Genomic DNA, 13,824 nt, shown 5'->3' with positions numbered 1-13,824 from the left:
AAGCCTGGCTCGTGGCGAGGAAAGGGCGGAAGACGTTTTCGTTTCCTGCGTCTCTTGCTCCTTTTTGAGGCACGCAAAGACAGTCAACAGAGAACCGCACGGCCCCACAACTCGCACATCTAAATGCAGGGCTCTGTGGGAGAAGCAGCAGAGTGCACGCCGCGGTGTACGTGCGAGGTTGCCTGCCCGAAAAACGATATTCGGGGCACAGAAGCGAAGGCGGCGCGACTGCTCCGTTTCGGAAGGCGTCCAAAAATGACGTACAGTGGAATTTCCAGAAGTCTCGGAAACAAAGGAATGGAAGCCCGGGACACAGGTCGGCTGCTTGCGGGGAGACGCAGGCGACACCTGGCGAGTGCCCAAGCCCTTTGAGAAGAAGGAAACCGACACAGTCTGGACAGAACACATGCGGGAAGGTGACCAGAGGCGTTTAGGGTGAGGTTCCCAAATCTCCCTCTCACTGCCTGATTAGGGAGCGTTGCCGCGAAAGACAAGAGCAGAGACAGAGGAGCGAAAAAACCCGTGTCGGAGGTTGTGGGCAGCCGGTATGTGCCACTATCACCGTCAGGTTTTTGTTTCTTGTAGAGAGAGTGGATCTCAGCACGACGAACCCCTGCTACACATCGCACGACACTGAATTGCCAGGTTGATCGCGGCCGAATTGGAAACGGCTGCGCTTTGAAGTAGAACGCGGAATCTTCCACTGTGGATGGCGAAGGCAAATCGGGGGAAACTGGCATCGACGCGTACCGATCCAGCCCATCCCTGTCAGCCGGCTTGCTTTCCGAGGTGTAGTGACAGCCGGTTGGAGTCCGTGTGTACAAGGCCGCCAAGGCCTGTAGTGCGACTGAGTGAAGGAAAAGTTTGTTCGTGCTGCAGTACAGTTGAGTTGTGAGCGTAGATAGCTGTATCAATGTGGCTGTGGACTCATCTGCCGTGGGGAGTCGATGTCTGTACAGGGAGATGTCCACCGCGTCCTCGCTGCATGTGCACCATGCATGTGGACGTATGAATGCAGTCTGCATCTGTACCATATTTTTGTCGGTTGACAGACACCCGACTGTAGCAGCCTCGTTTATGCAGCCGCCGAGGCTGTGTGCTCACGTTCGTCCGCCTGAGTCCGTATGGACATCTCTTTTTTGAAAGTGGATTCAGGGGGCTTACGACACACCTTTTTATTCACATGCGCGTGTACAGTTATCGTTGCGCGTCTGTTTATGCGTCTGTGTCAGCCGCGTCGGCAGAAAATGCCGTCTTGTTCCATAGGCATTGTCGAGCGAAGCAGCCTCCACGGTCCTCTCCGCAGGTGTGCTGACCGTTAGACATGTGCGAGAGAGAATGTATCGTCGAATTTGAGGAAACACGGTCACCAGGCTCCGTTGGGAAGCCGGATGCACGGGGGGCGTTCGAAGACGCTCCAGCCGGGGCTGGCGCCAGGAAAAGGGCCTCACCTGATTCTTTTTGGTGCTCCGCGCCTCCCTCTCGCGGCTGCTTTTGTCCATTCGCTCTCGCTGAATAATCGCTTGCTGGGAGCGGTTTATACACAGCGGGCCGCCGTGTAGCTCCGGGAGAGGCCGGTTTCCTTTTCCTCCCGCCCCGTAGGTTTCAAGGAATTTTTTTTTGCTTTTTTGCGGGAAGGCAGGAACGGGGCGAGTAGTGTTGTGAACACACCCTGTTCCTATCAGATGCATTCTCTCGCTTTCCGCTTGCCTCCACGGGAGGCGCCTCGGGAGAAAGTTCTCGGTGGAAGGGGGAAAGACACACTTGGCAAGCGCCCCCACGCTTGCTTAGTCGCAGCTGGACTCCGATCCACAGTGGGCTGCTCAGCTAGGACGATCGAAATCGTGTAAATTTTATCTAAATACGATTTTCTCAGCGTGGAAGAACCACGGCGCCCCTCGGATTCAACCTCACGAGCCACAGATCCGCTCGCGACGTGAACTGGAAGCTGGAGCCGCCGCAACGGAGAAAGAAGCGTGCGGGAGGCGGGATGCACCGGTTTACCAGAATTTCTACAGAGCGCGGTATCGGCAGGTTGCCAGGAGCCCCGCTCGTCAGACCGCCCAGCAACATGCCTTCACGCTCCTCACAAGGTTGTAGAACTCGATTCACGACCGGACGTATCCAAGACATAGAGATGACCGTCCCAGAGATACCGGTTTTTCGTCCTCGGTGACAGACACGTGGGGGAGATCGAGAGGCAGTAAGACGTACCTTTTTGTGAGGCGTCGCGACGCACCACCAAGATTGAAAGAAGTCTCTCTCGCCGTTTCTACCAATATATATATATATATATATATATATATATATACATATATATATATATATATATACATATGTATTTATGAATCTGAAAAGGGGTACCGTGCAGGAGCTTAGGACAGAGGCGAAAGAGAAGGCGCACAGCGGAGTGTTCGGACGGAAAAAGCCCTGTCAATGGTTTTGTGGAAAGACAAACCTCGTAACCAAGGTTATATACGGGTTCGTTTCAATGCCCAAGGCAGAGCACGGGATTGGTTACTTAGAAAACTGTGCTCCCAGTGTTCACGGTGGGCCAGCTTATCACCGGTGTCCCTGTTTTCGTGCCGGCTGTCCTGGCCCCGGTAAGCCGACAGCGTGCGGTGCGGCCGGAGACAGCTTCGCAGTCTCTCTTTACGCCTCCGCGGGAAGAGGAATGCACACCGCTCGCCCGGATTCACGCAAAGTATGTGTTTGAACGCTCTCCAACTGCGCTGCTTCCCTCTGCGTTGCTTCGTGCCCAGACACCCTCGCAACCGTTGTACGACATAGCTTCGCACACAGGTAGACCTAAAAAACGGACGCTGGTCCTAACACACGAGCACCCCAGACGACAGATTTATTCCGCGAACTTGTCCTTATAAATGGATACGCGACCGAATCGGTTGCTCCATGCCCACGACGTCTTTTCTCAGGGGAGACATGCATATATATATATATATATATGTTGATGAACCGTCCGAAGCACGGCGAGTTAGACGCGTGGAATCTTCGGAGCTCCGGTGTAACAGCCTGGGAGACAGCGAGCGGCCGGTGGCTTTGGGTTCCTCCAGACTGAGCCGGAAAGCATGTGTTTTCTCTTTCCGCGATTTCACGGTTGACCCGGGATGAGCAGAGGAGCGGACGGCGGTCACCGCTGACTGCATGGGTTCTCCGGTGATGCTCACGAGGCCGAAGCTCTCGACACTTCTTCCACATGGAAGCACGAGGACTGCGGAAGCACAGCAGAAAGAGAGTCTCCCGCCCCTTCCTTCCCTCTGCCTTTGTGCCCCAGAGCGGCCTGGTGGCTGCGGAGGCCTTCGATCCAGTCGCGTGAGCACGCGTGGGAGGCTTCGAGCTGCGACAAAACAACGCAAGGCGACAGGACTCCGACCTGTATGCACACTGCGTGCGGCGATCCCGGGCAACATGCAAGCGCGTGCCAACCTGCCAGAGAGGCTTTTCGCCACATATGGCAGGCCTCGAGACCCGGGCACGCAAACCGACACCGCCTCCTGATCGACAAACTGCGACTCAGACGTGCGACTGCAGCGCAAGACCAACTATGCATTCGTCCCAGCCTACGGTGCATCAAGCACCGATCGCTGTGTGAGTGGCGGGTCCACGCCTGAACACGTGAAGGGAACCATCCATTTGGTCGTAAACGTGAGCACGCGTTACAGTGAAAACACATTTCCAGGCGGGCATCTCGAAAACCCAGAGAGCGCTACAAAGTTTCCTTCGTCTCGCACCTTGAGAAGAGCCTCTGCGATTGCCCGCTGGACGTGGAACGGGAATCCTTCTGCTTCGGTCGCGGCGCTTCCATCTGCATGCTGAAGTCGCCGGGAAACGGACGCGAGAACGCCTTCATGGCGGTAGTCGAGACCAGCCAGGCCTTGCAGGAGTCTGACGATGTCACAAGGATTGAACCGTTCCATCTGGAGACGGCAGCAGAGACGCGAATCAGAGGAACATCAAGGGAATACGCGGCATAAGAGCGCGCAGGGACGGACGTGTGTGGACGCCATCTTTGTGCAGACAAGAAACGACGGCGAAGAACCCCGGGGGGCAGAACCGCGCAAGCACCCGAGGAGGGAGACACGGACACACAGGAAGGACGAAGAAAAAGCAGGAAAGGAGAGAAGGCAAAAACCGAAAGCATGCACGACCCCGTGGAGGGACCTTGGCGTCGCCTGTGCGACGCAGTGGGGACGAAAAAGAAATAAAGACTCCCAAGGAGTCCGACGCAGCAGCTTGCGTGAAGGAAGAGCAGAAAGCGCGACGGACAAATGTGACAAAGCGGAAGGAAAGCACCGACGCATGCTGCGTTCGCAGTGTCTCGAGAAAAACGCCCCCGATGTGCGTCTCGCCCTTCTCTCTCGAGCTGCCTGCTTCCCCTCTTACTTCACGAGTGGCGAAGTCGCAAAGGTCTCTGATCAGCTGGCGCCTCGCGTGCCCGCCCGCTTCTGCGCTTCGTTTCTGCGAGACAGCCAGCGTAGTCTCTCCAGAAGACGACCGGAAAACAGAAGGATCAACTGGGTCTTCTCCGTGCTCTCCAGTCGTCTTGCCTAGAGCAAAGGTGAAGTTTGCGACGTCGCGCGGTGTCCATTGAGACTGATCTTGCGCCGCCATCGCCTGCAAAGGAAGCGGGGCACATCCGAGAAAGATGCACCAGCAAGACAGCCTCTTGTGAAACCGACGGGAAACACAGGAGACTCCACCTTAACGCGGAGACCAGGATCTGTCGACACGAGCCGGATATAAAAAACGGAGAACACAGGACGCCCGCTGAACAGGCAGAAACACACACACGACTCCTGAGAACGCCACGATACACCCCGTTCAAGTGTTCATCGTGGGCGCGCCTGCACTGTCTCATCGCTCGCGGCGAGAGACTCGCGAAGACCTCGATTGGCCATGGGATGGCGAGAAGTACCAGACAGACCGCCTCCACGTGTTTTGTTGCGCAGACACACTTTCGATCCTCCGGCTGTTTCTATCCTCTCGTTCTGCCGCTTCCTGCCTAGGAGAGAGGAGGTGAGTCGCTGGATGTGTGCAGCACCCGAGACTTCTGTGATCGACGAGCAAAGAATCTTCGGACGACACCAAGTGTCGCTCTAGCTCGCGACCCCTCGCGCTGATGCTGTCTCGCGTGTCCTGTTTTTCTCGCAGCGCGAGAGCAAAGAGAAGACGAACCGTGACGGCGACTTGGAAGAGAGGAGCGCGCCAATCGGGGTTCCCCACGACCCGGACCAGAGGAAGGACGGCATTTGCGATTTCTGCCGCGGACCCAGTAGATCGTAGCCTGTGGGAGACGCAGACCAACGGAGGCCGAGAAGACAGAGCGAGTGGCAGCGGCAGTTTTCGAGGCGAGATATCGAACCCGAAAAGAACCCGCACGGGGTGAGGCCTATAGTTCCGGACCCTTCACGGCAGATGCGAGAAAAAAGGAGGGACACGATGGCGACCTAACTCGGGGAAAGGCCGAGCGAAGCCACGGAGCCCCGCGAGCGAGCGAGGTCTGCGTGAACAGATAAACAGAAGGACAAAAAAACGAGCGAAACAACAAACGCGGCACACGCCCCGGACGCACTGAAAAGAGAGACCGAGGTGCTGGAGCCCAGCCCGTTAGCTGGCGCGGGGAGGGGGGTGGAGGGGGGTGGGGGACAAAAGGAGACAGCAAAAAGTGGAGCACACGTCGAAAAGTGGACGAAGGAAGGTGAAGTCTGCAGGAAATGAAGGCCGAGAGAAGCGACGGAAGACCAAAAGACACGCGAGACTCACGTGGCTGCGAGTCCTCCGCTGATGTCGCTCCAAAACGACGCCATGCCAAATGCCTCGAGGAGACCAGCAGCCTGCGTCACAGACCAGCATGCCTCAGCGCGGAAAAACCATTTCATGCGAGGGAGAGTTTGCATGCTCCTGCCCATAGTATGACTTGCATGCGTCCCTGAGTCTCTGGCCGCCTTCGGCGAGAAGCGGCAAGACGGGTGTTGAAACAAGCTAAAACAGACACCTGTCGTCTCCACTCGCGCAGACCGGCCATACACCCGACCTGGTTGAGCGCACGTGATAGACAACCCAAGAAAAGTTGGGCACTATACATGCCGGAGGCTCCGCCGGCTTCGCTGTATCACCCCGCGAGCTGAAGGAGGCGACGTTTTCAAGCAAACCCGGGGGCGAACTCGAAAAGGAACCTTCTTTCAGCCAGAGGCGCGAGAGGATCAAGCAAAGAAAGTTCGAGTTTTTAGCTAGGACATCACCCCGGCGAACAACCTCCACACCAGAGGCGTGCAGACTCTGCATGGGGCATTCTCTGCATCCGCGAAAGACAGAACTCGCTCAAATCCTCCGAAAACGCGAATCCTACCACTGCCAGGTGGAGCACATGGTGGCTGGGGGCGGCGATCGCATTTGTTGCCACTAGACGGCCAGCGTGCGTCAGGAGCTGGGACGCGACGGGAGAGTGTGAAACGCGAAACCCGAGACGGCTGAGCGCTAACAGGCAGAGAACGAGCTAAACGGATACACTTAACGTGGACAGGAAAGAGCCAGGTCCCCGGTACCCGGTGAGGGGGGACAACGAGAAGCAAACGCACACAGGAACGTTCTTGCGCGGGACATACGCGGAGACAGCCCTACACGTGAAGCGGATGACGATTGGCATCCCCACGCGCCGTTCGTGACATACATCTCGATACAGATACATGCACTTGCACGTATAGTTGTATCAGTGTGGATATATATGTATGTAAATGCGTCTGCCGGCATGCACACGAATGTATTCATTTGTACACGCATGGACACCAGGGAGATTGGACGGCGAGACCACAGGAGAAACCTTGGCGTGTGAGCTTCTGCTCTTTCGGCGGAAGTGGCAAGAGCACGCTTGGGGGGGGGGGGATGGGAATTCTTTGTCGAAGCGCACGCCGTCCACACGGTTTCCGTTTTCAGCAAACGCACCTGTACAAACCAGAATGGCATCTACGGGTTCGAATTTCTCGATATTTGGCTTCACCAGGACGTCGACGAGGAGTTTCACGCGCGGGTGCTCCACGCGGAGATTGCCGAGAGGTCCCAGCACGGAAGCGACGTAGTTGGCATGGATGACGCGCCTGTGTCGACAGGGTAAGAGATAAGGTGTGCGGGAGAGAAGAAGCGCTCTTTGTTTTTTGGGACTGGGCGGGTACGTGTAGACCCCACAGGTCTGGAAGCGCACGAGGAAACCTCCACTTTTGGGTGGCGAGATTGCATTTGACACCGGTTAGTCAGCTGGTAAATCCCATGCACCGGCTGGAGGCGACGCGAGAACAGGGTGACCCGAAAACGCGCAAGACGGACCTAAGGAAACCAAACTGGATGCGCGTCTTGGACGGCCGACGCCTCTCCCGAAAACACAAAAGGCGAGACACCAAGGCCGGCCAGGCAGCTTAGAATTTGAATTCACACAGGGACCGACGCAGGATTGGCAGTTCTCGGGGAAGAGAGGACTCCGAGACTGCAGAGAGAGAACCTCCAGCAGCCCTTTTCTGTTGTGAGAGATTCGACCGACGGCGAGAGCCACACACTTCGTGCCACAGCTCGAAGGGCCGAAGCATCTGCGACGCTGTGAAATGCACGTCGAGATGGTGCGGAAACCAGAAGGCAGCAAACTGGCGACCAGAGAGAAGAGCGGGGAACACGGTGTCGAGAGGACGCAAGCCGAATGTCACGGGAAAAAGCAAAGTGTGGCAACTTCAGAGACGCTGCTGCATGAAAGAACGCTCGGCTCACGAGTTGCTGATGCGCAGAAGCTGGTCGATGAACTCGCCAATCAGCGTCTGGTGGCGGACGCCAACTGCCCCGAAGGCCCACACTGCAAAGACAACCCACAAAAAGCGCTTTTGCACGAGTCCTCCATATTCCGCGAAAAAAAAGGTGAAGGAGTCAATCCCTACCTCGACATCTGCAGCGTCGGGGGAGGTGAAGAGCGAGCGGCGAGAGGCAAAAGGACGGATAAACCAACACCGAAACACGGTTTTCGCAGGCGCAGAACGGAAACGCCGAGGACATGTGCATGCAAGGATTTCCCAGCTCGCCGAGCTCGAGAGATACGCACAGGGGGCCACCACAGCAAACTGGTAAAGCACACAGCGGGGTTGCCTCGAGTCGCAGAGCGCGCGTGAAAGAGATGGCATTTCGCACAAATGCGGAGTTGTGGGTTCTACCACAGAGCACAGAGACCCAGCGCTTGCAGGCGCCGGAGAAACAGAGAGGGGGGAGGAAGCACCCCTCTTCAAGGCTCGATGTTTACACACTTGCAGACAAACTGTGTACCTTTGCGCATGTGCAAAGGTACATTTTGTGAGATACTCTCGGAACCATTGACCATTTCCATCTCCATTTTGTCGAAGCCCTTCGGAGCACGATCCACGTTACGTTCATGGAGTTTTGTCGTTCAGGATGAGGCTACAGATGCGCCATACACGAGCGTCGGAAAGAAAAAAACGGAGAGCGACACCAGAACAGTCGAGACCCGCACAAAGCCAGAGCAGCCAGAGAAGCAAGCGGGTAAAGGACCAGACGCCGGTACCATGAGAGAAGTGAGTCCACGCACAGAACGTTTCCCGAACCTCCGGCGATGTTTCTGTGTGAGGCGCGAAGAAGCAGAGTTTCGACTTACGAATCATCGACACATTGTGTTCGTTCATGCGAGAACACTGTCGAACTGCAGCGTCTCCCAGAATCGAGTAGAACTGGAGCTCTCGGTACCCCAGACGCGCTGCAGCGTTCACTGGGAAGCCACAAAACAACCGCAGGGTTTTCGCGTCAGGACTTCTTCCGTGGGAAACTCGACACACCACCGCGGCTTCCTGGTCCGGAAAAGAGAGAACAAGAGCGGGGAAAAAGGAGAGCGAAACAAGCACCGCCCACGAATGCGGTGGAATCGTTCTCGCTCGCCACGGCGGTGAAAGGGGTTAGGGTGATTGCCACCCTAACCCCTTTTTTTCGAGAAGCGGTGGGCTCTGAAGCCTCCCTCCTGCCACGAAATCGCCGTCGCTCCTTTGTGCCTCTCGTCCATCCGCCTCGTTTACCATCTTCTTGGGGCTCGTTTCGGGTGTTTCACATGGGCTGTTCTGTGTCGGCGCGTTTTGGTTCGCTGCCTCCGTCTGTCTTTATGTGTGCGTCTTCTTCGTTTCCATTCGTTAAGCAACAAAGCAGATAGCTAGCTATCGCTTCGGCTCTCTCCTTTCTCCGTTAGCCTTCCTGTTGCGTCTTCCTGCGGTGTCCTCCTCTTTTCTTTCTTCCAGTGTACCTTGCTCCTTCCTAGCTTACGAGCCATTGCGCAGTCGATATGGTTGAGGTTCTTCGCTTCACTCAGAAGACGGAGACAGCTGCGCTCGACGGCTTCGCTGTCTCGCATGTTCAGCCTCGCCATGGCGTTCACTGCAAACAAACAATGCGTCGGTGCATAACGCTGCTCAGCCCCATCTGCCTGGACGGGCGGCGAGGCCTCGTCAGGCACCACAGATTCACAAAACCACAGACGCATGCAGTCATCACCGCTACGCCACTGAGAAAGCGGGCCGTCCACGGTTTAGGGTTCAGGGCGCTGGTGGAGAGTTGCTTGGCACTCCGCAGGCACCACTGCAGGCGTGCGTGGACGTACAGATGACTGCCGTGTTGCGGAGGGAGTTGTGAGGAGCCCAGGCTGCTGTTTCGCGGCTGAGACACGCGAACAGCGTTTCGTGGTGGAAGACTTTGGCCGACGAAAAGGCATTCAAAATGAGGGAAATGTGCTGGCCATCCGCGTCGTGGAGAAGCTGAATGCATGCAGGAGGAGGGGAGCCGACGCCGAATAAGGGAAACAGCAGGCGACAAAGACACGCCAGAGAACCCACAGAGCGACGAGAAGGGGGAGACAGACGAGGAAGCGAAAGGACAAAGACGAGACGCACACTCTCGGAAGGTTCACCCGGATCCGGAGAGGGGAAACAGAGACGAATTCGACGCATGACGAGAAGAGGCGAGCGCAGGACGGCACGGAGAAGAGAACGTTCAGGTGCATACCAAAGGGAGACGAAGCAAAAGCGAGAGAAGGCGTTGAGAGAACGGGGCGAACGACAACCCGCGTTTCAGAGGTACTGGGAAAATCTAACGACTTTGGCAAACATGCACATGGAAACCGGATGAGGTATCCGTGAGGCGCGTACAAACGCTTCTTCACCAAGGAATGGCCGTAGCTCTGCGACAGGATATCTGCAAAAACCTGGCCAGGTTTTGCACACATGTGAGACAAGGAAGCAAGGCGCTCCCGAAACCCCTGCAGCGTCGGTGCGACCGACAGGCGAGCTTGGAAGAGCAAGCACGGGAGAGACAAGGCGAGGAAGGGGGGAGCAGAGATAGAGAGAAGCCGATCACGAGACGAGCTCTTCCACAACGCAGTCAACAACTCGAGAGACACCGCGGCTTGCCGAAACAGGTGGCAACGCGCGCGTGGTGCGGGCACACTGCACGGGCGTTGTCCAGCGACGCCGACAGCCGATAATAGACGAGAACGACCATGACCCTTGAGGAAGCATAACAGTCTACGTTTTCCCTGTCCCCTCCGCGGCGAAACGTGCGTCTCCTGTTTCGATGTAGCCCCTGCGCTCCGTGTCGCACACCGTGTCACCCGTTGAGTCTTACATGCGAGATCGCGTCTCCAAATACACCCCACCACCGCTTTGCGCGCCTTTCGGCTCCAGCATTTTCGGACTCGGAAACGAAGCCTGCCTCGCGCCTTCTGTCTTCTTTCCGCTGCGCAGAGAACCGCGGGGACTTGAGAGGGATCAGTCGACTCGCGTGGTTCGCGAGCATGGCGATTTCTGCCGGCCGCAGGCTGGGGACGAGGTGCAAGGCGTCGTCGAGGATCGAAGTGAGCTCTGGATATCTGAGGACGCCCAGGGAAGAAGCGAGGGACGGAGCGTCGAGAGACAAAGGCAAACGGGAGGAGAACGAGGCAGATACAAAGGTAAAAGAGAAGAAACAATGGCGGGGCAAGGAGGGCGAACGACACCCTAAAGGGAAGACAGGTAAGACGGGACACGGGTGTCTCAGGCAGTTGGGTGTTCCGGAGACAGGGAGAGTGCAACCTCTGGCGTCTTTGCACCCGCAGCTGCGGTGTATGTACACTTCGCGAGACGCCTCTGAGGTGCCGTCACGGCTCCACACAGACCACTGGGCAGCGAAAGGTTGGCTGGGGCATCAACTCAGCAAGACGAGGAGAAAAGACCGAGAAGCGAGCAGAGTAAAGAAGACGCGAGACACAACCCGGAGCGAACATCAAGCAGGGCGAACTGGAAAAGCACGGGAACAAAGAGAAAGGCAGGCACGTATGCACTCAAACGCGCGGTGCTCCTCTCTGCGCGTCCATTCGGGCATAGCTCCGGTGGATTCATTAACAGAGCACACAGAGCGGAGCTTAGCGATGCGGGCACCGGACGGAAGCATTCGAGACGGACAGAGAACCACCCCCGGAGAAGAAGACACCTCAGAGGGCCGCGCGCGGATGAATGTTAGAGCCCGGAGGAGCGACAGAGGTGACCCACAATCCGCGAGGCGAACCTTACCTTTTCTTCCGGTAGAGAAAGTGGAAACTTTCTGTCCACTGATCCACGACTTCCACCGTTATTTGCCGCGTGTGTCGGACCCACCAAAGCGCCTCCCTGACCAGCGCGTCCTCCTCGCCTCCGGCCTCTCGCTCGCCTTCCCTCGTGGTGCACCCCTGTGGATCGTGCGCAGCAAAGCTCGACGCCGGAAGAGAAGCGCGAGACGCAGGCGGCCCTCGACGCCACTCAGGGCGGGCTAACGCCTGGAAAGGAGACTTCAGCGTCGGATCAAACGGCGAGAACAAACGCGAGAAAGGCGCGTCTGAATGCCGCACCGACCCCTGCCGTGTGTTTTTTGGTGAAGACGCCCCCGGAGACGGAGACGCCCCATGGCTGTGCATGGCTCGGCTGCACCAAAGGAGACACCCCGAGGAAGAAGAGACACAGGCGAGAAGCGACAGCGAGGACAGAGGAGAGACAGAGGACGAAGGCGGGCAAGGAGGGGAAGGAAGACGGCGCGAGAGGCACCGAGGCAGACACGAAGGCTCAGCAGAAGAGACAGCGGCGAGTGGCCGACAGGCGCGAGTTTTCGCCGGGTTCACATACGGAGAGTCCCCGGAGGGAAGGCGTTCCTCACACACCAGAGAAGAGGCAGCCGGTCTCGAGAGATGCGGGGAAATCTGCTGGATCCTCCGGCGAGCGCAAGACGCCGGTACAGAAGAAGATGGGGAAGAATAAAGTGGACGGCTAGAGGAGACAGGAGAAGCGGCCGGGGAGCAAGGAAAGAGAGTGTGAAGCGAGAGGAGAGACGGGCGAGAGGAAGAAGGCGCGCGGGGCGCGCTGGTACAGTCGACGGAGCATGGCCACAGAGACGCACGATTGGCGAACGCAGAAAACGACACACAAGAGGAAGACAAGCACCTACGCGGCTGAGGGGAAGGAGAGAAGAAACCGACCAATGGGGCACTCGTGGGCGAACCAGAGAACGTGGGAACAGCGGAGAAAGGATAGGAACTGACGGGAGGAGAGCAGGCTGAAGAACACTCCCTTTTTCTCTGGTCTCGGACTTCCTCAGCGGACGTTCGCGTTACTGCCCTGTGACGGTTTGCTTCTCCCACCGCCGTGCGGAGGCAAGACTCGCGCTGACCTTGCCGCCACCGACTGTTTATGACTGGGCGTCCAGAGAGTCCTCTCCGCACTTTTCCCGCGATCTTTCGGAGAGGCGCTTGAGAAGAAAACTCCGAGGAAACGTTCGGCCTTCTCACCTCGCGGACCACGGCGCGGGGCAGACCAACGTCGGCCTTTCCTAATCGGACGAGGCCGTTAGCGCTTGCCATCTGGGGGCGAAAAAGGGTCGGGCGAGAGACCGGGAGGGAGGAAGGGACGACGTGGGCGGGAGGAGAGGTAGCAAAAGTGAAGAGGCGACTGGGGCTGAGGAGGAACGGGGCGAAGCAAAGGGGAAGGAAAAAGGCTACGCGGAGAGTCCAGTGCTGGAGGCGCGAGTGTACGCGAGGAGCAGAGAGCGTCTGTCCGTGGAGAATAGCGCGAGGGAAACACGAGAAACTGCCAGGAGAGAAAGGAGAGTGAGGAACAGCGAAGACGCGCCGACAACGGCAGAGGAGACAAAGGGGATCCGGGAAAGGTCAGCAGTCCTGGTTGGCTAAAATCCCCAGAGCACGCTCACGAGGCTTTCCGCTGCCCCGATTTGGAGAGAGAAACAAGAGAGCGAAAACCGACGAGGGAATACAGTAGAAAAAGCGACGGAATTGTTGGATACGCGCCGTTCGCTGGTGTATCGACAGCGATGCATTTCTCTGCGTGCGCGACTTGACCTGGCGCGGGGCAGCCCCAAGAAGACGAGTGTGCTGCTTCCAGCAGGGACCCTCCAACACCACCGCGTTCCTTCTTCGTCCCAGCAGAATGCAGAAAGACAAACGCGAATCAGAAGAGGCGACCGTCAGAAGGTTCTTCGCTGAAAGGAACGAGAGAGACGCGCACGCCCTGTTTTTTGGCCGGCGAGCCCCGATGGGGCCATTGCCACACACTGCATCGATAACGTGGGTTGACTAGCTCTGTCTGGTTGCGCTAGGCGAGAGAGAGGAGGCAGAGGAACGTGAAACCCGAGAGACCCGTGGAAGCAAGAGTGCTGTGCCTGTTCGTTTCCGCCTTTCCCGAGTGCGAAATCTCAGACAAAACGAAGGGAGATGTCGTGTGGAGGGTCGAACCTCGCTCGACAAGGCAGTCGAAGCGGCAACGC

At 57.4% G+C, this 13,824-nt stretch overlaps 1 protein-coding gene across 1 annotated transcript; it reads right to left on the bottom strand.

Moving 5' to 3' along the window:
- Positions 1 to 3,181: 3,181 nt before the first annotated feature.
- Positions 3,182 to 12,904, bottom strand: NCLIV_051270 (conserved hypothetical protein; the record flags this gene model as incomplete). Its single annotated transcript, XM_003884681.1, has 14 exons — positions 3,182 to 3,355; positions 3,750 to 3,935; positions 4,402 to 4,632; positions 5,194 to 5,302; positions 5,782 to 5,852; positions 6,368 to 6,495; positions 6,961 to 7,112; positions 7,771 to 7,852; positions 8,660 to 8,770; positions 9,313 to 9,423; positions 9,647 to 9,800; positions 10,666 to 10,909; positions 11,589 to 11,743; positions 12,833 to 12,904. 14 exons carry the CDS (start codon positions 12,902 to 12,904, stop codon positions 3,182 to 3,184), a joined length of 1,980 nt encoding a protein of 659 aa, XP_003884730.1.
- Positions 12,905 to 13,824: the final 920 nt, after the last annotated feature.

The sequence above is a fragment of the Neospora caninum genome, chromosome X, assembly GCF_000208865.1.
Source record: "Neospora caninum Liverpool complete genome, chromosome X".
Taxonomy (NCBI): Eukaryota; Apicomplexa; class Conoidasida; order Eucoccidiorida; family Sarcocystidae; genus Neospora; species Neospora caninum.
This window is presented reverse-complemented; position numbering and strand designations above follow the sequence as displayed.